At 41.3% G+C, this 23,660-nt stretch overlaps 1 protein-coding gene across 1 annotated transcript in view; it reads left to right on the plus strand.

Moving 5' to 3' along the window:
* Window positions 1–19,405, plus strand: part of ldlrad3 (low density lipoprotein receptor class A domain containing 3) — a 69,516-nt gene extending 50,111 nt beyond the window's left edge. The window contains exons 5-6 of the mRNA XM_046393716.1: window positions 16,290–16,692; window positions 17,139–19,405. Coding sequence (XP_046249672.1) covers window positions 16,290–16,692; window positions 17,139–17,343 — 608 coding nt within the window. The 3' untranslated portion in view covers window positions 17,344–19,405. The remainder of the gene's footprint in view (window positions 1–16,289; window positions 16,693–17,138) is intronic.
* The last annotated feature ends 4,255 nt before the right edge of the window (window positions 19,406–23,660 follow it).

A 23,660-nucleotide genomic window follows, 5' to 3' on the forward strand; every position in this document is an offset into this window, starting at 1 on the left:
ATATATGGATGTTTAATCCTCTGGGTGTATTTCTAAGAGATGGCTTTGAGTAATGTTTTATAGTTGCCAGCCTAGTTTCTCAAAAAGCATCTTCCAGCTTTGCCAGTCTACCAGGAAACCTCTTAGCAGTTTCTGTTTTCAAGTATCATCTAGATCATAGAGCTGTGATTTTCTTTGACTTGTCTTTTGTCTTAATTTTTTTTCTCTCTAAGAATGTTTCAAAACATTACACAGTTGGTGTAACTGTGTAAAAGTTGGTGTAACTCTAAAAAAAATGCTCATATGCATTTGAACCAAGTAATTGACATTTTATGAGGTATTTTTGCCTTTTTTTAAACTCTCTAAATTCTCATTTATTTCTCTGTCTGAGGGTTGGTTGGTTTACATAACACTATGCTCTAGAGTAAAATATCTATTTATATATTATAGCAAATCCTCACTTGGTCATACATACTCATTCTTACCAAGGTTCGAGTATGTTGTGTGTTCGTTTGTTTTATCTTTGAAATTTTCCCACAGTACAATAAATTGCACACGCACAAAGGAAATGGAGAAGCTAATTGCTGCTGGGAAAAAAATTAATGGTGTCATTGACTCTCCCCCAGGGACGTTGTGAATGACATTAAATTAGGGATTAAATGTTTGGATTTGGCTTGCTGATACCTGTTAGTACACATCTGATACCATTTTTCTGTCTGTGGAAAACAGAGCTACTTTAATTTAAAAATTCAATAATTGCATTATTATGATATATTACTAAAAAATTGAGTATTAATATATCATATAGTTTAAATGTATAGTATGGAATTAGGACACAGTCCTGTGCCTGTAATTGCATCTATGAGAGTTCCCCCTCAACATACAAGCCCTACACAACATGCTGCATGATCACACTCAATAACACAGTATCATATGACTCCCTCAGGCTGCAGATGATGCATTGCATGATGCATGGAGGTGGTATTATTAATTAGATTGGCAGAAAGTTGACTCACTTGCACTGTTTGCCACAGCTTGATGTGAGGTCTTTCTCATCTGTGGCCGCGTGGGCGAGAGATTGTGTTTCTGTGTAACAGAATATGCACATGCATGCCTGAGCCTGGTGCTGATTGATGAGATAATGAATAAATGTGAATATTTCCAAAAGCATTAATTACAGAGATGAAACAATGAAATGTGTGTGTGAGTGTATGGACATGGATCAGTTACACTGGAAATGATGCAGTGTAAGTGTATTTTAATGTCTCCTGGCTGTTATTGATTTGGAGGAAGCCATTAATGTGGCTGTCTAACCATTAACAGAGGCTCCTGCTGAGAAGAGGGCGTATAAAGGATCAACAGGCATAAAGACACTGAACTGTTTGATACAAGCTGGAGAAAGGAAGACATCTGGGAGCAAAACAAACGTTCAATGAGCTTTTAGTGAGCAAAGGAAAGAGAGAACGCTGTCAATAATGACGGACAAAAAAAAAATAAATGCAGTTAGTGAATGCAAGTGGAAAAGAAGGAATAAGCAAAACATACAAGTGAGCAAGTGAGCTGTAAGGCAAGGATATACCAGGAAAAAAAAAATCTTCCACTCCTCCTTTTAAAGGTTAAACCTACACTGAGCCCCACTGCTTCAATTCAGCCAATAAGCCACAGGGGTCTTGAGCATATAGCACATGTACAGTAAAGCGCATGCATAATTGATTTTAGAAGGATTGATCTTAATTGGCTGTGCTGTGTGAAAGCCATGCCCTTCAGCAACAAGAAGAGTTTCTTTTATTTCTTTCTGTTTAATGAAGCTGTTGTGTTGTGGATCACCAGGGGAAGTGGCACCAAAGACTGCTGCTCTTCACATCTTCATAATATATCAAACATTATTGTTCGATCTTTTTGGCCTTCAAGAAGACCTCAGTCAGCTATTTACAGCTGTGTGCTTCACTTGGTTTGCAAGAAGATGCAAGAGGATGTGCAGGGAGAGAAAAAGTGGATCAGAGACAGCAGAGAGTTTGAGATGCAGTAATATCCAGGGAGTATGCAAAAGACCACACGGAGATGGTGACATACTTAGCATACCTTCTGGCGAAGCGAACCAAGATTCCTGCTGGGAATTTTTTCTGTCTCTTCTTCCTTTTCCATCGGAACAGTTTCTCATTGTGTGTTCAGACCGCACACCATGCACATCCAGTGTCACTGATTGGATCCACCTTGCCCCATCATACATACAAGGTCATGACTTCAGACACTTATCTCAGAGAATGCTCTGGGACCAGTCTTATCTCTGACCTCCAGGTACCAGCCCTGCCATAGGCACTGATCCTTAATCTTTCCATGCTTTCTCAGCCCAGACTGTCACACTTGGCACAAACATGTACAAGCTGACCATCATGCTCCACTTCTTATCACTCGGAGAGAGGTCATTGATTCCACTCTAGCTGAATGCAGAGATGTAAGCATGAGCTGTAGACCTTTTGTTTGACTTTGATAAAAGACGCAGGGGCTCCTCACGCTCCCTCCTGCCTGACCAGGCCTATTGTTGAAGAAGAGGGGATTAGATGGTGAAATGGGCGTCAGGGGTTCTTGCTCTGCTTCTTAACCAGGAAAAAGAACGAGGCAGAACTGAAGCCAAGGGAGGACTGGGGATGTATACAGGCACTGACATTGTATGCGTGTGCATGTCTGTGCCTGCATGGCTGCAAAAGAAGGCTTTATTGTGTGATTGTCTTTATGTCCATTGCTCTGTGTGTGTGCGTGTGTGTGTGTGTGTGTGTGTGTGTGTGTGTGTGTGCATATACAGCGTGGATGTGTATATATGTGTGTCATTGCGGGGTTTATCCCACTTGATCTGAAGCCAGATGCTGGCCTGACATTGCTGGTGCCCCTCTCCCCTCAGAGCTCAGACTTATCTTAGCGTGGCGTGCCAGGATGAAGTGGGCCACTGTTCACTGTACCTTTAACAGATAAGCTCAGAGCAGCCTGTCCACGCTGGCCTTCGGTCGCCTGAAGAGCCGTGCCTGGTCCGTCTGCGTACTTATGGATAAACACAGAAACAAACATATGAACAGTGTCCTCACTGTACTGAAGCATTGAGTGTTTAGTTATCCAGAATTATTCGAAACCTCTCCATCTTCTACATTGTTATTGAAAAAGTCTCTACACACCTCAGTTAATATCCTGTCTGTGTAACTATGATCTCAGCTCCGAGAACTTAATCAAATGCATTCAATGTGTGTGTGTGTGTGTTGTTTTCTTGAGTGCACAGTTTGTGTTGGAATTAAACTTTTGAGTGCTGCAGGTTTTACCTGTACTGCTATGAAAATCAAACATAAAATTTCTGTATTTCTTCAGTATTCTGTGTTGCTTGTATTAAGAATTAATAGAATTTCACATAATATCATGATATGTATTTGGAAAGGGAACATGAAGTGCTCTGCTTTTGACACATGTTGGTTAGTTTACTCTGAACAATATAGAAATAATTAGATTTTAACTTCCAGTTCAATGTATTACAACTTTCTGCACATGAAAACTGTGTCACATAATGCTTAAATGGATTAGTTTTTTCTCTGAATCCAGCAAGGTGTAGATAAGGGCTTTAAAAAAAAACGATGCAATCAGATACGACACAGCAAGCTTTTTAGCCAGCTTTAATCTCATCTGTAGACCTGTCAGTCACCAGGGCACTTTGGGACAAACTCAGCAGGTGAACCTGTGAGTGGCAGCCTGAGAATGACTGATGGTTTAACTGCCACTTGATGTGATCAATGCAGCTGACATCTACACGAGCAGCTTGCACGCTCAGCCTTAAACGAGAAGCAATAACCATGCGCTAATGTGGTGTAACTCTCCTCGGAGACTTGGATAAGCACTTAAACAAGGCTATGGCGACAACAGTGACAGCTACTGTATGTATATTTACTGCAAGTTTTCATTTAAAGCCTATGATGTTTTTCTGCAACTTTTTTGTAAGCATAACATGGTTTTTAGATTGATTTTCCAGCAAAACAAGATACTTACTTATTGGTATAGTCAAGGACATTATGGCACTAGAGATTTGAGTCAGCTGCTGAATTGCAAATGTTTTAATGGAAAACAGTAGAATATTTAGATTAATCTTATCGGGGCACCTCTATAGGCTTCCTCCATACTTCCAATACACCTCAAGTTGATACTCTCATACAGCATTGGCATGAAACCTCCTAAAATTCAATGGGAATTATTTTAAAGTCTTGCACGGTTTGGAAAATATTAGTTAATGAGTTAAAACATTCACCAGTAGTAAAGTGCTTTAAATTCTATCCTTTTCACAAACTGGGGAAAGATGGATACTTGGCCACTGGTTTAGGACAGAGGCACGTTTTTCAAGTTGAGAAATCCTTTCATTTCAGTCTCTTGATGACACACAGACCTCTCACTGCTTTGTAGAACTGTGGTATTTCATTGAGAGCAAAACTTAAATTAGTGGTGAGCAGAACAAAGAATCTAAAGATAATACTGTGGGGTGCTGGCAGAACAGCACAGTCCTCACTGTTTTAGTACTCAATTCTTAAAAGACTAGTAATGTTACACTCTGCTGGTGCCAGACTCTCAGTAATAGGGTTTGGTTTTAAATAGTTTTTCTCCTTTACAGTGTGCCCCTGAAATTTTATTTTCTCTTAATAACAATGTGACAGCATTTGATGATCAGCTCAGCCCTATCCTCCTCTGCATCAAACCCAGTCTTTCATCATATTTTTTTGGTCAGGTTGCATCTGGTACTATATACCTTCTCAGCCGTGTCTGACTTCTAATAAATGCAGCTTATAAAGGCCAGCTGTAATGGAAAGAAAATGTGGTGTTTTACTTAGAATTCTGGCATTTTTAATGGTTAGGGGGGCTCACTCGCAGTCCCCACATAATATTAAGCTCTCTTCTGTCTTCACATGCAGCAGATAAATCCAAAAGGGTATTTAAGTTCACTGTGTTGTGTTAAATTATCCTCATGGCAGGACTATATGCTTTATAGACAAAAGTATTGGGACATCTTTATTATTGAATTCAGTTGTGTTGTTCTGGGGTTCAGTCCAGTAAAGCGAAATCTTAATGCTTCAGCATACCAAGACATTTTGGACAATGCTATGCTTCCAACTTTGTGGCAACAGTTTGGTGAAGACCCTTTTCTGTTCCAGCATGACTGTGCCCCAGTGCACAAAGCAGTCCATAGAGAGACATGGCTGGATGAGTTTGGTGTGGAATAAATGGACTGGCCCATGCAGAGGTCTGAGATCAGCCCCATCGAAAACCTTTGGGATGAACTGGAACAGAGAGTGCGATCCAGGCCTTTTGGTCCAACATCAGTGCCCAACCTCACAAATATTCTACTGCCTGAATGGGCAAAAATTCAGACAGAAATTCTCACAAATCTTATGGAAAGCCTTGAGCTGAATAAACATCCCCTATTCTCTTTGAATGCCAGTCTCTTCTTCGATATTCGACCCCAGCTGGTGCTCCTTTTGTGTTGTGTGAACATTTTATAAGTCACTGAAACCAAGTTGCCCTCAACAGCCAGACGTCCCATATCAGCCCCCATCACTGAGGTTGTCAGATGAGTCTACGTCTCCTCTGTGACTCCTGCACGTCAGCCCGCTCGCTATTTTCCTGGGCTAGCCGCAGGGTACAGTTTATAATAGGCTCCTGTCTGTCCAGAGGAGGCTGGTCAAAGCTCACAGATCTCATCCCTGCAAATGCATACATGCCTGAATAGCACTCTTATTCTCCACAACCTTATCACTCATAAGGTTCATCTGTCTTTTGCACAAGCGTCAGGCATGTGTGAGTTCTGTTTGTGTCCGCTCTCAGGCTGGCCTTTGCCCCTTTTTGCCTCACCTTTTGGCCCAAAAGAACAGTTACCATGGTGACTGCAACCATCAGACATGCTCATAGTCAAAGCCCTCCCCATTCCCTTTTCTGAAGGAAAAAAATAGCCCACATTTCACAGCTAGTGAAAGGGTTTCAAAAAGAAACAGCTGAAACGGGTTGCCTCAGTTGAAACACACGCCACAACAGAACGATGAGTGACTCATCTTTGTTTGCAGCTCCTCTTGAGCCTGTCATACACAGCCAAAAGTGGTATTCATAGCCCGTCTTTTCACCAGCATTCTAAAGACTGTTGTTCATGAACATAACTTAGAGTCTTTCCTTACCGTGCTACTTGTAACCCACTACTCACTGCTCTCCCATGTTCTCTCAACAGAGTTAGATGAGAAGATCGATATCACTTTGACATCTGTACACAAACATGAAGTTCCAAACAGCAGCTGCGTACTCAGCTTAGTGCACTGCTAAAACAATAACTGCCGTGTTTCCATGTCATCTGTTTAATATTTGTAAAAGCTCTGCGGGGAAAAAAGAAGCATGTTTTGGTAATATGTTGATAATGTGGCAGTCTATTTCTGGGCTAACTGCAGTGATTTCAGTGAGTTTCAGCTGTTTGCCTGAAAACTGTAATTACAGGACACTCCTCCTTTTTGACCAGCCCTTCCATGTCCCTGTCCTGTCCTTTCCAGCTGTCCATCCACTTTCCTCCTCCTCCCTGCATGTTTTCTAGATGCTGAAGTCATACATTAACTCTAACCCACCCACGCCTCCCACACCCTTCTTGTGGCCCACAGTAAGCTGTGACTGAGTGTTATGAGGGGGGGTCTGATAGTGGCAAGCAATGGAGCGGACAAGTTATTACAGGACAGGCAAATAGAGGCCCGATGAAGCATGAAAACCTCTCTTCCCCAAAGCGCCACTCAAATACACATGCATACACGCACACACTGGGAGATATGCAGACCAACAGACAAAAGGACATAATGAGAAACAGACAAACTCAAGGACAAACACAGGAGCTTTTATTGCTGCCTTACATGAAACCATAATGATATGTGAAGTTCTTAATGAAAAAACTAAGAAAGGCATACTTATAGAGTACTGCGTGCGCACACACAGCCTGCACATTAAAACCTCCTTTCTCCCTGCATGCTAACATGAACAGACATATAGTATATGACGGGGCACAGCAACAGGAACAGGGTGACAGCATAGGACATGAATATTAATACTGGGATGCCAAAGGGATCTGGAACAGTCTTGTCATAGAAGAACAGTTAACATGCTTTGCTTCCCAGCATGGCTTGGCAGAGAGCAGCTTTCAATCAATCAATCTTTCATGTTGAACCAGGGGGAAGTTTGTTGGCAGTGAGGGCGCATTAAAAACAATAACACATAACAGAGGACAACGAGGGTGATCACACACTGAGAACCCTAGGATTATGTGCCACCCTAAGATCTTGGTTTAAAATGGGAGATTAAATGGTCTCCATCCAGCATCCCATTTTCTAGAGTTAGGTGTGGTGATGGCGCTCTCTCTTGTTTAAAGTGCAGGCAGCCTGAAATGATTGCATGAAAGCAGTTGTGCAAATGGCTTTGGCAGAAGAAACCAATAAAGTATATAATTTTCCATGAATACATTGTGTCAAGCAGCAACCTAATGAAAAATCCAATGTCCTTTTATTGCAGACATTGGACCTGTATTTCTAGGTCTCTGCTCGATAAAATACACCTTTTTGTCTCACAGTTTCTTAGCAGGGATGCCTGCATCAAAGGCCATTTATCAGTGTTGCTGGAGTGGATATGTCTCATCTGGAAGGAACAGCACACAAACAAACACCATACATCTGGAGTGCAATAGTGAAAACAAGCTGCAAGCTGAGATGGAGTTGTGGCATGGACCCCATTTATGCATGGAAATTAAAGTTTGTCTCTGAATGTGTTATCTAGAAAAAAAAAACAAAAAAAGGCTGTATGTTTGCGGAAGGTGCTAATGCACCAGGTGAAAGAAAAAACTGACACTGTCGGAAATTGGTCTTTCACTTTGTTAGGGAGTGTTGAACTGAAACTAAAAGGAAATCACAGCCGTCCACCTAAGTTGAACCTTATACCCATGCAGATTAATCAGCCACACCAATTAATCAGCCGACATCTGTACAGTAACCTCACCTCACCTCACCTACAAGTTTTTTGTTGTTGTTGTTGTTGACAGATGAGCCTCTTGTCTTTCCACCTACTCACCTGCTTTGCATAGTGTGTATAAAAATGCAATCCCAATGCAGGCAGAATGCAGGAAAAGGTGAAGTAAAGTGAACACAGTGGCAACAATGGAAAATTGTCTCATAATCCAGATGCAGACTTAAGTTTAATAGTGAGTGTAAATTGGATCAGAAAAGATGCTACAGACAGGATAGTTTCAGGTTTATAATCTTTTTAGCAAAGTTTATTGTGTCCATAACCACCGCAGTTACTTTTAAGAGTTTGTTTTTCACCCTCTAGATTTCCATCTGCCGTGGAATTGAGACTGAAGAGAATAAAGGCATAAGTGCAACAAACAAGCCACAAGTTGCTAGTGGTAGTTTCCATCATATATTTTTTTTTTTTTTCAGATTTCTCCACCATGTGGTGCCGGTTTCAGTTAGCTCACTCTGGACCAGGATGAAAGGATTTCTGTGATTTTGTTTATATTGCTGCTTTTACTCGTGTGAGCATCCAAAAGCACTCTGCGTACGTATGTGTGGGAGAACATGTTGGAACTTTGGTTCTGCTGAACTTAGTTCAAGGTTACTTTTTTCTGCTTAACGTGTGCTCATGAATGTATGTGCCTGGTTGGCGTATGTGTGGAGACTGTATGTTAAATGCATCTGTTTACGGGAGTTTGAAGCCAGATGGCATGTCCCTCCAACCCACCCCTCAACCCAATGCACGCACCCTCCCTCTGCTCTGGATGTCTGCCCAATACAACACTGAAGTGTGACTGTAATTGACTGTGTGTGTGTGTGTGTGTTGCCAAGTAAACATGAGAACTGTCTGCCCCCTAGTGGTTCTTCTCTTCTCTTCCCTTCTTATGGTCACTTCACTCATCATGGATTAATGCTATGAGCTGACCAAGCCTGTCATTGGTTGTGCACCTCATTATATCACTCTGTCGTTGTGGGTGTAACCGTGGTAACAAAGCTGCCAAATGAGCCAGCAGCCCCGCACCTGTAATTAGCATCAGACAAAGTGACTCGGCAATAAGGGAAAGCACCGCTGTGACCAGCCTCTCTCAGCTGAAGACAGCCATTTTCCACATGTAGCAGCAAACCCTGGAATGTTGAAGCCAGAGGATGATTGCTTCTTTTTTTCCCCACTTTAGGCTCTTTTTAAAGATGGAGCTTTGTGAATGTGAAATGAGTTTTCAGTGCATAGGGAAGGTGCAGCACATGTGTGCAGTGTGTATGTATCTTATCCCTCAGGAAAGAGCCAGAGGGAGGGCACAGACATATCTATTCCCTTTATTCAGAGCCATTTTATGTGCAGCAATTAAGATATGTGGAGGCTTTTATTAGTCTGATTCCTTTTCATTTTATTTCGCTCATTCACCTTCAGATGAGCGTATCCTGACAGTTGTTAGTTAGCATATTCAGTGGAAGGTAGCCAATCAGGATAAAGGAATGCACTCCATTATAAAACGGCTTGTATCTCAGTGACCCAACAGCATGTCTGTTGTGGATCTGCCGCAGGTTTTGATTAAAGACAGACAAAGGAGTGCTTCAAGCTGGTTTTAATCACTGCGTGCTCAATAGCCTATTGTGCACATTGGCCCTCACTTTGCTTCTGTAGCTGCTTACAATTTACTATTTCTAGGCATGTATGTGTGCTCCAGTATTGAGCCTCATCTCATTCTGTAGCACCTCTCAGTGGATTGATGCTTTTGTTTATATACAATATACTATTGTAAAATAAAGCTACTTTTTTTTAAAAAAATTCCTTAAATTTGGTTGTTTAAAGACACTGTTAAATTGAGTATTACATATTAAAATCTCTCTGTTCTCTTTCTGTAAAACATTGAAATATTTTGATGACTCATTGTGAATTAAGAGTAGCATTTATTCAGGCAGAAATGATTTGGAGCAATTATTTGGACTTCATTGGTTACAGTGACTAGTAGAGTGATATCATATGACGTGTGTTCTTTGCAAAAACCTTCAGTGTTCTTTGCTGTTCTTTTGATCTATACTGACCTCTTTAGAAGCTGCCATTGTTATTTTTCACTGTAGTCACACATAAACCACATTCGGTGCTGCCAGTGGTTTCTTAGTGGACAGTGATTAGTATAAACCACTTTGGTCCGGTCACAAATACGCAGCTCAAAGCCTGGCAGTATGGGTTCTCACATGATCCGACTTCTTCACATGATAATGATCTAATTGGTCAAACTGTCCCTCATCCTCCTCCTGATGTACCAAAGGCACTGAGGCACCAATGGAGGCCAACAATCTTCTGCAGCTAAGGATTGTGCTGTGTTCACTCAGCCATGCCTACATTTGAGCGAGCTAATGAAATGTGAAGGATTTGATGTAAATCCCTCAGGTACCCCACTCACATATTCCATTTTCACTTCAAAATACATCACATTACTGAAGATAAAGACACTCTAACTTACATTTCACTGTCCTCTTAAGATGAAGATATGTGCATCGCATGTGCTTTTTTTTTGGACCTATAGTAGCCATCCTGTTTCTAAATTATCTTCAACATTTTGGTATTTCTTACTTAACAGTGATTATATACTCATATTTTGATATTATTTATATTGACTTTGTTCCTTTTATTTCTCACAAAAAGGTATAAGATGAAAGGAAACTGTCAAAGAACGTAAGGATCATTAGGCAGGTTTGGAAAGGATGTAGAGGAGAGCAAAAGCAAAGGAAAAGGGATCCAGGCAAAAAGAATGTGTTCTTGGTACTGAAGGGATACAGCAGGGGGTCTGTGTGACTCCGTCCCTTGTTATAGATTTAAAGCTAGTTTGGAGCAGCATGTGTAGAGTTTAATTTTCTTATCCTGTAGTGGAGGAGATGAGATGTGTGCACTCGATACTTCAAAGGACACAACGCTTCTCTCTCCTCCCTCTCCCTTTGGACATGTCCTCTTCCGTTTCTATCCCGGTCCTCTTTCCACTCCTCTCTTCTGTCCACTGCTGTGCCGTCTGTCTGACCTCTCTATGTCCCTATAACTCTCTCCTCTCATGCAGGGGTAATAAGATTGATGCAGGCAGCAGATAATGAAATGCAAAAAAGAGAGCGTGGTAGACTGTTGGAGAGAGAAAAGGCAATGAAAGAGGGAAGTGTAAAGAGAAAGGAAGAGAAGCTGGGAAGAGAGATTTTATTATTTATTTCTCTTGATAAGCATTTTATTGAGTGCATAATCAAGGGTGAGTGCAGGTATCATAAAGGCAAACCACATGTTACCTCCACGACGGTAAATTACAGAGAAGAGGGGAGCAGAGCGGAGAAGAGGGTGGAGATGAGAGGAGAGAGCTATAGAAAGCACAAAGCTGAGGGGGAGGAAGATGGAGGCATTGGAGGAGAAACAAGACGGGGAAACAAGTGAGAAGAAGTGAGAGTGGGGGACAGGGGATGGGAGGGACAGATGTGGAGAGAAGGCACTCTGATGTAATTAAAGTGGCTGCGTTGAAAGACTGCACGTTTTTGTCCCTCTCTCCCAAGCATCCACATATAGAAGGCTTATGAGTTCATGAATACAGAGGTACAGAGGTGATGCTAGAGGTGCCAATATCACTGGGAGAGCCACAGAGTGAGGTTATTAATGTGGACATACATGGTATAGTGGTACATCTATATGCAGTCCCTTTTAAACGTGCAGCTATACTTAGAAACGCTCCAGAATTTTCTCCCCTCGAGATGAAATCCTGGCATTTTATCATTCACTGATTTACTGGCAGAATGCCAGTAGCACCATGTTTTCACTGATTTTGAGAGTTATGTGATACTGAACATGTGATAAATGTATTAATATACTCTTCACCATTGTGGTCATGTTCAAAAAGACATAACTGAAACCTTAAAAATATGGTGTCTGTCCTTCAAGTTATGTAAAAATATCTTTGAAAACTTGATGCTCTATAAATTGAAACATCAATCTAAATGTATCTGTTCTTTTATATTTGAATTACACAGTTCATCCCCAAAATGGTGACAATACTGAAATTGTTGCAATGCTTTTTTCATACAGCTGAACAATTTAAGTCCGTTTGCAAGTTTACACTCATACGACTACTACTTAGAGACACTGAATGTTTCAATCATTTATCCATTAGGCTAAGTTTTTGCTAACAGTTTCAATTGTTAGCTACTACAGCCATTAATCTGCATTTTATTTTTCAACACCTGACAAATATTATATATTATATAAACATCATACAGGACAGTTGGCAGCCCTACCTTGAGCTAGTATTTATTCACTTAGCTGAGTATTTAAACTATTTATCTATTACTTTTGGCCAGCAAAAAGTATATGGAAGGCCTGCATGTGCCCTTGTTTGGGGAATCACTGATCTACTTTTGACTTGTGTCCTGATTGACAGTAAGCCATGCTGCAGGTTTGAGAATTTCAATTTTTGTTATGTCACACATTTGTATGAAATTGAATGAGCTAAAAGCTTCCTTCACTTTGGACTTTACCCCTTCTGAAGTCAGCAGAGTCCGAGCAGCTTTGCCATTGGTCGACAGTACAAATGCACTTGAGCCTTTCATGTCAAATTTGACAAGACAGGAAAGCCTCTAGTGAACTTTCATGTTCAACTTTGATCATGGCAGTTCCACCACATGAATTTGGTACAAAGTAACACTGTCAGAGATGCCAGCAGGGCTACGAGTGCATGTAGTCCGAGTGCACATTCACAAGAGATTTGGCTGAAGGTAAAAGATCAAAAAACCTGCAAAACATAATGACATTCACTGCTTTGAATTACACGTCATATACAGAAGTCAGTCAGATGATGAGATGATGTTTTTATAGTAAGTGAGTAAGTAAGCAAATGTGCAAAAATGTTGATCCATAGACTCTAAAATAATAATTAAAAAAAGTATCAGTGTTGTGTGCCACCTTTTCCTTTTTCCTTTGATATATCTTAAACACAACATCTGGTCCTGGCTCAACTATCCAGGACTTTGATGTGTGAGTCCATTCTTCACAGAGATTAAGTCTACAGGTAGGAAAAAAAAATATGCAGGTAGAAACCAGTGGTGCTACTATCAGAGGACATGATGTGTGCTCGTGTCTGACATGAGGGGTGTTTGTGCCTGCAAAGTACATTTAGAATTCTTTTTAAAATCAGAATTACCATTTTATTCTCAGACACCCTCACCTTTCTTTCCATGTGACAATCACATCTCTCTTTGTGCTGTAATTACAGCAAAAAGCTCAAAATGTGAAATGGGAACCTTAATCACACAAACACACACACACACACACATTGAGGCGTGGGGCAGACACACATAGGACCTCTCTCCTCAGGCAGAAAAAAAAGCTTGCTTCAATCTCTTTCTCTTTTTCGCCCTGTCTTTTCATCTCCTTGTTTGATTGGAAGTAGCCTTTCAGGCCTCTATCGCTAATGTACCGAATAGGCTCCCATTGTTAATGTTACAGCATTATGAGTTCCTTTTGTGTATGTTTCTCTCTGCTCCCAGAGGACTGCACTAAAACCTGACAGGCGGTGCAGGGTGGCAGTGGTGGGATCTCTTTATTTGTGCTTTTTTATTCTCTTTTTTTTTTACAAGCTAATTATGGAAATAATTCTTCTTTGTTTTGGCCTTTCTCTGTTGAGAGTCCAGTTCATAGTTAATTGGTAGCGTGAAGGACTAGCCAATTTTAAATCACAAGGGAGGGGTTTGAGGGGGCTTGTTTTATTGGTTGGTGCCTGGTTGGGGCAGCTTGCGGGTGGAGTATCTGAATTAGATTAGATTTAATTAAGGCATGGGGCCCCTGACTACACACTGGTACATAAATAGGCTGTATGGAAGGCTAGTTTTTGTTGGGAATTCAAGAATATGTGTGCACGCACACACGCAAACACACAAACACAAGCGGAAGACTCCCACAGACCTTCAAGGTCAGGTGGACAGCATGGTGTCTGAAAGAAAAGGAAAATAAGCTCAAAAAACTCCTCCAGTAATGATAGCTTGTTGCTTTGTCCACACAGACACTCTGACAAATACTGAGCTTTCATGGTCTGTCTACCACCCTTTTCTTAAAGGAATAGCTTGACATTTTGGGGAATAGACTTAATCAGTTTCTATCCAAGAGCCAGATAAGAAGATTGATACTACTGTCATATCTGTCAGTTATATATGAAGTCAGCAACTGGTGAGCTAAGCTGAGCATGAAGACTGGAAACAGAGAAGGAAGACAGCTAGTCTCAGTAAGGTAACATAGTCTGTCAATGAGCACCTAAAGCTCATTAGTTAGCACATCTCCATTGTTTAATCTGCACAGAAACCAAATTATAAAAATGAGGCATTCAGGTTTTTTGCCAGACTTTCTCTTGAAAAGGCTCAGTCACTTCCTGGACTATCGTTGACTCCAGAAAGCCAAGAAATGTCTGGCACATAACCCTGATTAAAGCTCTGGGTTTTTTCATCATGTTTTTGTTGGTTTGTGCAATTTAAGCAAACAGAGCTGGTCTAGCTTTTCCCCCGTTAAATTTACAGTCTTTATGCTAAGCTAAGAGAGCTGGCTGCTGGCTGTTTACTATACAGACATAAGTGTACTATCAATCATATTTCCCAAAATGTCAAGCTGTTCCTTTGAGTGCACATCTATCAATGCATGATTTGAGTTCCAGCACATATAAACAGAATAATACTTATTCTGTCTAGAATCAGGAAGTGGAGTTCCCTTTCATAGACATGTTAGCTTTGGGGATGTAACCTCCAAGTAACAGGTTCACTCTAGTTGACTTTTTGTGGAGCTCTGCATGCTTCACGTGGTTTTCTCAAGGTAAGCGTGTACTTTTGTGGGGTGGGGGCGTGGGGGTTCTCTACACTGTGCTAAACAAAATATCCCCCAAGAGCCTGTAAGTCCATGTAAGCCTGGAATACTTCAAAAATCTCCAAAAAGCTTGCCTGCTTTGCAGTTTCAGGGGATCTAATCCTTACAGATGGAAGCATTTTCGGACTATTGATTCAAACTCAGGACATTTCGTAATGATCATTTCCTGGCAAGCTTTCTGGACATTATCCTAAACTGTCACCATGACAGCTAGTGGACAGTGATGTGAGTCTTTTTAAGTGTATAGCAGGCATTTATACACAGTCTGTTAAGCAATGACACAGAAACCTCAAACACACAACACCAAAAGTACTCCAGTGAGTGTATTGAACTTTATAGGAGGCACACAGAGGTTTGATGTCTACAGCCCCCTGAGGAATCGGTGTGATTTGAACTGAAACAGCAACTGTAAAATACTTTTATGTAGCTCATTCCTCATTAGCACAGCCTTACTGCAGCTCCGTAATAACCCCCACATACACACACACACACACAAAATACAACAGCACTGTCTGCCAGTAAGCAGCAGAAACACCATTTACATGAGACTCACCCCGAGTGCCTGATTGAAATTCTTCCACTCTACAATATCAGTCTGCGGAAATGTTGAAGTGCTATTACCCTCGTCCCATCAGGAATAATAAGCTGCATTGCTCTCTGTCTCTCAGTCCCTTTCCTCATTTCAGGCAGCAAGTTGGCTGCTCTGCATTGCTTACTGCTGGCCACAGCTCTCTTAGTGAAATTTAAGTTCCCAGGACTCCTAAGTAGTTTGCAGACACCCCTGTTCCTTGTGACAAACACGGTAATTTGTGACAGCCCCTGGTGTTCCTCTGCCTTCTGTCATCTTCAGTGCAGAGTGACTCAACGTGTGTTTCATGTAAAACTGCTTTAAGCTGTTTTTGTTTTTTTTCTCATAAAGAGTTACTTAGCCTCCCTGTTCCTTCCTTTTCTTCACAATAAAGAGCGAGGTCTCTAATTTTGATCTAGCGGCTCAGAAGTAGCCTCTGTAGTGTACACGATGCTCCACTTGTTCTTCTAGTCCCCGGAAGCTCTTTGGGAGAGTGTGACTGCTGTTAGCTTATTATGTGGCACTGTCGTCTCTGAGAGAAGCTGCCCTATTGAATCATCTCATTTCAGAATGAACCTAGAAACTATTTACTGCTTGATATCCATGCCTCTGTCCTTCACTCTTTTCTTCATTCTTCTGGCTCTGCAACTCTGTTTCCTCCTGTTTCCTCATCTTCCTGTTCCCATATTAAATTATTTTCCCCTTCCTTCCAAATTCCATCCTTTCTTCCACCATTTTTTTCATTGTCTCCCTGGCAACCACTCATCCTCCCTTTTACCCATCCTCATCCACCATCCTCAATTTGCTCTTTTCCTCTCCCCCACAGAGGCTCCGGGGCAGGACTTTGTGACATTGGACTATCGCCTACGCTACTACCCCAGCATCACCTACGCCGTCATTGGCAGTGCCGTTATCTTTGTCCTGGTGGTGGCATTGCTGGCCTTGGTGCTCCACCACCAGAGGAAGCGCAGTGTCCTGCTGCCCAGGGGCGTAAGAGGTAGCTCACACCACCATCACCACCACCAGCCCTTGCTGCTGTCCCGTCTGGTCATCTTGGACCGGGGTCACGTCCACCCTGGGGGTCCGGGTCTCTCCACCGGCTCCCCCGCCACATCAGGCCAATACCGCTCAACTCCTCAGGCGCTGCAGCTGCTGTCTGGTACCCTGTATCCCTCAGGACTCTCCATGGACTCACCTCCGTCATACTCACAGGCCGTTCTGGATGTCAGGTGAAGGGAAAATTATTGTATGGAAGTTTCTGATCTTTGGTCTCTGTAAAGCTAGTTTTGCGCTATAAGACACAACTAAACCAAAAAGCAGAAATAATGGCAGTGAAAGTTTTCTCTTTAGCAAAGTATATTTTAATCTAGTGTGTCATTTTAATATAACATAAATCCTGTCATTATTCTGTTGTTATACCTATTTCTCTATGATCAGTTTTCATGCACATTGACCATATGTACTTTAGAAGATGCAGGTTTCCTTCAGTTGTTCCAATATGATGAAATCGAAATGAAAAATTTCTGAAAAATTTGTCAGAAAAAGAAGTACATACTGAATCTTTACTACCTGTTGGTTCCCGTCAAAAAACATTTATTGTTCAGTCCTTATGTAACAGCTCGTGGCCTTTACATCATATTCTTCCCCTATCTGTTCTTTCTGTTTTCTTCATTAGTCGGCCTCCCTGGTTTGATCTCCCTCCTCCTCCGTACCTCTCAGATGGGGAGCTTCCATCCGAGGGTGAGCTGCCTCAATACGAGAGCCCACAAGACCCAGTGAGCCACCTCATAGCACATCCCTCTGCACCCTCCACACCCCGAACTGTGGCCTCGGGCACCCAGCCATGTTCAAGCTCCACAGAGGAGTCAGACCAGCTGTAGCCACTCTGTTGTAGACCTTAGAGACCGTAGTTAGACTGCAGAGACTGCAGGACTTAAGGACCAGGCTGCAGGGCCACATCAGGCCAGGACAGTCCACAGCAGGGACCTGCTGAGGAGAATCAAGAGGGACTGAGAGACTGTAGACTGAAGAGATAAAGAGAGCCCTTAACTCGCTGCCTATACATCAACCATCTGAAGCACTGGACTGGGACAAGCTCGGTGTGCTAGGCTGAGCTTGTATGTTGGCTCCCCCTACTGGAGTCATGGCTGCACTACACCTTAATAAGCCACACATTTGTTGATGTCACTTAAGTTGTGTATGATACCTAACAGTGAAAACAACCTGCATTTCCATAAAAGTAGGAATTAAACTGCCATTAATTGACATAATCATTAACATATTAAATATGATAATATATAATAAAAGCACCTGAACTAGTCATTGTGTTATAGATAGAGTGGTGTGGTTCTCCTTTGTGTAACACACAAAGCACTTGGATAGCTGAGTCGAAGTTATGCGCCATTTTCTGGTACTCCTCACTGTACTTATCAAATATACAATATTTTCCATAGTGAGGTTTACATTTATACCTAACTTTTATTGTGTTAAAATTGCAAAATACCTGAGCGCTAGATAAAATGCATACTGTTGGGAATTACTTCTACATTTGATGACTTAATGTCCATGGAGAACTTTAGTAATGCCTTATTCTTACTGAAGCTGATACATGTTTAGACAATGCAGCAGTGTTCTGTGAGATTTTTAATAGTATAACAAAAACACATACAGTTGTGACATAGAAGAGCAGCTCAGAGGTACTCAGCATTGATGTGAGCAGTACTAGATTACATGGCCACAGTGAAGTGATCATAGTAGAAATGAACATTTTGTAACTTCTTCAGTGGTATTTCATGCTTATAATAGTGCAGCGTTTCCACTGAGCAGTTGAAAGATGTTGCTGAGAGATATATCTCAACAACATCTTGTGCTTTTTCTCGATTTTCTTACATCTATTGTTGTTATTTGGTTAAATTCAAGCTAAAAAATGTGAAGAGATCCAGTGAGCTCCTTTGAAATAATACTGAGTAGATATTAAGTAATTTTCATTAGTCATTCCTCTAAGCAAAATAACCGCCTCTGTTGGTAAAGATGACTTTTTATTACATTTCTGATTGAAGACCATTAATGTTTTTTATGTAGAGGCAGAAATGAAATGCAGCTGATGTTGTTGAGGCCTTATTCTGTGCCAGTTCAGCCCTTGGTGCCTTTGTACATGATATGTTTGTAGGCTCAAAAAGCCTTTTTAAAACCTCTGAAGAGAGCAGCCTGGTCTGGTACTTTACAGTAAGCTCTCATGACAACACACATTTAAGAATGTCTTCTCTTAGATCAGATTGTTCAGATTTTGCTTGAGATTTTTTCATGTATATAACTAGTTGTGAATCATTCAGGAAGATCAGCCTCAGTAGTATTAGACAGTGAATGATGAAATATGTATCTGAAATATCCATATCTGAAGGATCTGTGTTTATAAATGTACTATTGTCTATTTACCTTTGTTTGTTCATTTCAAAGTGGTTTGTTCAATGCTGTATATAGGAGAGAGGGAAAGTAAAGAAATCTATTTAAAAGTAGAGTTTAAAGTGAGAGATGAATGTGTAATTGTAGTTGTGCTTAACAATTTTGTTTTCCTTTCCAGCAGTGATAATGCAGGCACAAGAAGAACGATCAAACCAAAGATAATCACCTTAAGGCTATTACCCTCCAAAGGAATGATTATGCGTTGCAACTTTTTGTGCTGTTCTTACATGAGAATATATGAAAGGCTTATTGAGTAAAACTCAACTCGTTATATGCTGTAAAACTGGAAAAAACTTTTTAGGACAAAATTTATGCCAGTCTGTTCTGTTTGTATCTCGGTTCTGTTTTAAGGAATGTTTAAGATCAAATTCCTTTGAGGTTCCTGTGAGGTTAGTTATTAATGTATTTGTGACTTTGCCCACCATTGTATTTTTATCCCTTGTAATTGGCATTGAAAGTAATATAAAATTCTGACTGGGATCATTTGTGTGTGTTAGTCGTTCTGGAGATTTAATTTTACATTATCTTTATTTTTTATTTTTACATAAACTTCCAGTGGAGATGCACTGCTAGGCCATGTCCCAAACAGATAAACCTCAAATCACAGATCCACAAATAATGGATTCAGCAGCAGGAATGCTGTCAGAGTTCAGACTGTGGGTGGAGAGAATGAAACATTCTGTGTTGTTCAATACTCAAATCCCTTACTAAAGAAAAAGTACCATACCACGATGTAAAAATACAGAAGTGTCATCAGCTATATATGTAAAAGTAAGTGCTTGTCCTGCAATTAAAATGGTCCCTGTGGCCGATAATATTATTTATGACATTAGGTTTTATTTTTAATACTGTGCACAAGCAGAACCCTGCTGTGTCGCTGGGTTGATAGTTTAGCTCAGTGGTTCCCAGGCAGGCTCTTTCAAAGGCTTACATGATTAATCTGAGTGGGTTGTGAGATTTTGCAAAACAAATTTGCAATTATACTTTGGATTTTTCTCTTACTTTTTTTCCAAAATATTGGCTCATTTTGACTCTTTGACCTTACAAAGGTTGCAACTTGTATAAATAATGTATGTAGCAAGCTCACCATATGTTTCTATGGAAAATATTAAATTCTAAATCTTTAAATTGACTGGTTAGAGTCCAGCAGTTCTACTCTTCTACCAATAGGTGTCACCATGTCTCCATAATGGAAAAAGCTCAGCACAGAATCACCCACATGCAAAACTGAAGCTCTTCATTTCTGTCCTGGTATATTAATTAAAAAAAATATTAAAATCTAAAATGTCAACTTTAGGCTTTGTCAGTTGTAAACATCTTAGCATTCAAGCATTCATCTGTATATGTCTAAGGTTCATGGCAACTATCTCCACGAATGGCACCAAGTTCAGTATAATACATAGATGAATATTATCTCACCAGTCACCTCCTATTTTCATTGTAATGTCTCCAAAAACCCTGCATCTTATCTTTGCCCCTCCCTCCCCAATATCCTCATCACATTATGATACATCAGATAACATGTGATACTATCTCCAGTGACAGCACACATCCATTACCCTCCCTGTTCTTCCCATCCCTTTACCTGCCCCCTGCTTCCTAATAGTCCTTTATCCTGCTCTGCTCATCTTTTTTCTCCCCACACTCACACATCTCTCATTTTCACTTCCCTCGCCCCTCCTCCCTCATCCAATGTTAGGAGCTTTTCTCTCATCACCCCTCTCTCCTTTACCTCATCTAAAACTCTGATGCTGGAGGCCCATGTTTGCTTAGCCGGAGCCCTTAACTACACAGACTTTAATTAAAAGCCTGCACACTTCCTTTTCGCTGTCTGTCCTGTCTCTGTCTGCCCGGCAGCTGGTGAATTGGCAGAAGAGAATTTTTACGTATGCTGCAAAACAGCATTGTTGCTGGACCAGGGTATGCTGCCCCAGAGGAGATGAGAACAAGCCCCCTTTACTCTTAAGGCAAGGGACCCTACAATGATGCAACGAACAGGAAAGACGATGCAAACAATGACAATGAGGACGAGGAGTGATTGTGGCACTTGGGTCAGCTGTCAGGGTAATAGTGAGCAAAGAGGTGACATTAATGTTCATGTATATAAGGATTGTTACTTACAGACAACATGGCAATATTCCAAGGAAACAGAGCAGAGAGACTAGTTTTCCTCTCTTGGGGGTCTTTGATTTAGCATTACCATAGCCGTTGGCTATTGGATACAGTGTGATAAAGCTGGCCAATATACCCACTGACAATAAAGAAATCAATTCTTTCAACTAGTGCTGAATGACCTCTTAAGGTTACAGTATATTTAATTTTTTCATGTAGGTTCTCACAAAATTTCTCTATTGAAAATGGAAGTATTATGAAGCTCAAGTAGGGGTATAGACATAGATTTAGCCACACCGGTGTTCACAGTTTGCTTGCTTTCACTCATGCAGCTCTCTCTCACTTTCACTTGCACATATATGAACACTCACACTTACTTGGCTGTGGTGCCATAGCTCCAGTGAACTGGAGATAAGACCCAGTGTTTTCACATGTAAATGGTGTGAGCTTGGAGGGGAAAGGAGTGTGTATTGTTAGAGTGGAGCAGCTCTGAGGGGCTCTGAGGAGCGCTGCTGAGGGTTTGGCCAGCGCAGCCCTTATCAGATGAAGAGCAGGCCTCTGAGGGAAGGAGGGGTCGGCGAGGGACAAGGGTTGGATAAAGCTGAGGGGGCCAACAGGAGAATAGTACAGCTGGCGGAGTCACGCGTGCAACCTCAAAAACACACAGAGCCCAGACACGCTGAGCATGGTGGGAATCTCCTCAGCTAAGAGATCCACAAACACACGGCCTCTTGTGTTATTATCAGCCACCAGCCAGCTAGTCTGAGCACATAATCACACACACAGGAGCACGGAAAACAGGAGCATTTCGCACAATCACAGACATGCATACAAACGAAAACACAATCACTGAGGATAATCACAAAGATTCACAAATACACATTTCCATACAGGCGTCTTTACACATCATTAGGCTAACACACACAGAAGTCGAGGGACGTGACTATGGTCACCCCAGCAAAAAGAGAGCTAAATCCTACCAAGAAATCACCTAGTTTCAACTGATGAATAATCACCAACAATTTCAACATCCTTGTATTGCTCATGCTCAAACTTGAGCACAAACCCAGTAGAAGACAAATAACACATGCATGCATGCATGTCGTCTCTCTATATCGTTTATGCCATTTTCTTTTTTCATGTCATAAAGGCATTAATCACACCAGTCACACACATTCTGCACATCTGACAAGAAACAATATGTGTTTCTGCTCCTAAACCAGTGGATGTCACAGTCTGATAACCACTAATGGACCAATGCAAGTTCAAAAGGCCAGCCACATTGTTAGGAGGAAGTCAGGGGAAGGTTCACGAAATGCAACCACAAATGCCTCCTGAAATATGACTTCAAAAACAAAGAAAAGTATGCTTATTAAATAAACTGTAAATTTAAAATTTACTTATTTTGTTGTATCAAATTTTACCACAAAGTGTAGAGCTGGCGTTAAATCAGGCATCATACCGATAGAAGCAAAAATTCCTCTTATATATAAATATGCATATATATGCATGTATGCATATATATGCATAAGTCTGACCGGCATTAGCAGCTGAAACAGTAACACTTCCCTGCTTAAGAATAGACCAGGGTGCTGGCTCTTGTCCTTTCCATTCAGGCCAGTGTTAAACACACAGACTAGCATGCTAATGGGTAATCCCTGAGGACCAGCCACCTTTGTCCCAGCCCTGTGAGGATGTCTCTCTCTGGGCACTGGGTGACAGCCACCAGGCTGTCGGCTACTGGACAACCAGCATGTTGCCAGACACTGATCTCAGTTCTCCAGAAGGATGCCAGCAGGTTGCCAGGCTCTGATTGGTATCTGATGGGCAGAAGATTGGCATCTGTCCTGGTTTCCTTTTTGTTTGTCTTTTCCTGTCTGTAATGCACCAGGAGGAGGTTTGCTATCTTTCTTAGCGAGAGGAAAGTGAAAGGTGGCATGCTTGTCATGCAGCAGGTGGTCTGTATGTGTCAACAAAGACCTCCAGTTAATCTGACAGACTACAGTGGGAGTGGTATGAGGCTACTACTTGTGGTTTAAAACTATCAACTGCATACTTAATGTCTTAAAGTCTATTTCAGCAGCCTTGACAACAATCTGAAGTATTTCAGACAAGCTTTCAAACAAACAATTAGCTTACAAGATAAAGGAATTGCAGCAGCAGGTTCTGTGTCATTGATAAAAACAGGTCACTTGACATTACATTAGTTTTTGAAATTACCTGTCAAATCACAAGAAATTCTGAATTTGAATTATATCAGGCACTTAATTGAGGGGTTTGAATTTCTTTATGCAAATAGCTGAAAGGTGTTCCTGGGGTTATAAGCACTTGCTCATGTATCTCTATGGATTAGGACATTCCTCATTGCAAGGTGGACGGGGTGAGAGGGAAGGGAGTCAAGAAGCAAGCTGTCATTGATTTGCTGAGAGGACATTCCACAGTGCAAGGTGCAGTAAAGAGGCCATAGGAGGAGGGAAATCCATCGGGAATACTACTGCTCCTAATCCTTATGATTAGATGAAATAAAGAGGAAGATGTTCGGTAGAGAAACACGAGTGCACAACAGCCAAGTGGGGCTTCAAAATTGATGACAACATCATGGACTGTGTGTGTGGTATTACAT

This window comes from Scatophagus argus, chromosome 7 (assembly GCF_020382885.2).
Source record: "Scatophagus argus isolate fScaArg1 chromosome 7, fScaArg1.pri, whole genome shotgun sequence".
NCBI lineage: Eukaryota > Metazoa > Chordata > Actinopteri > Scatophagidae > Scatophagus > Scatophagus argus.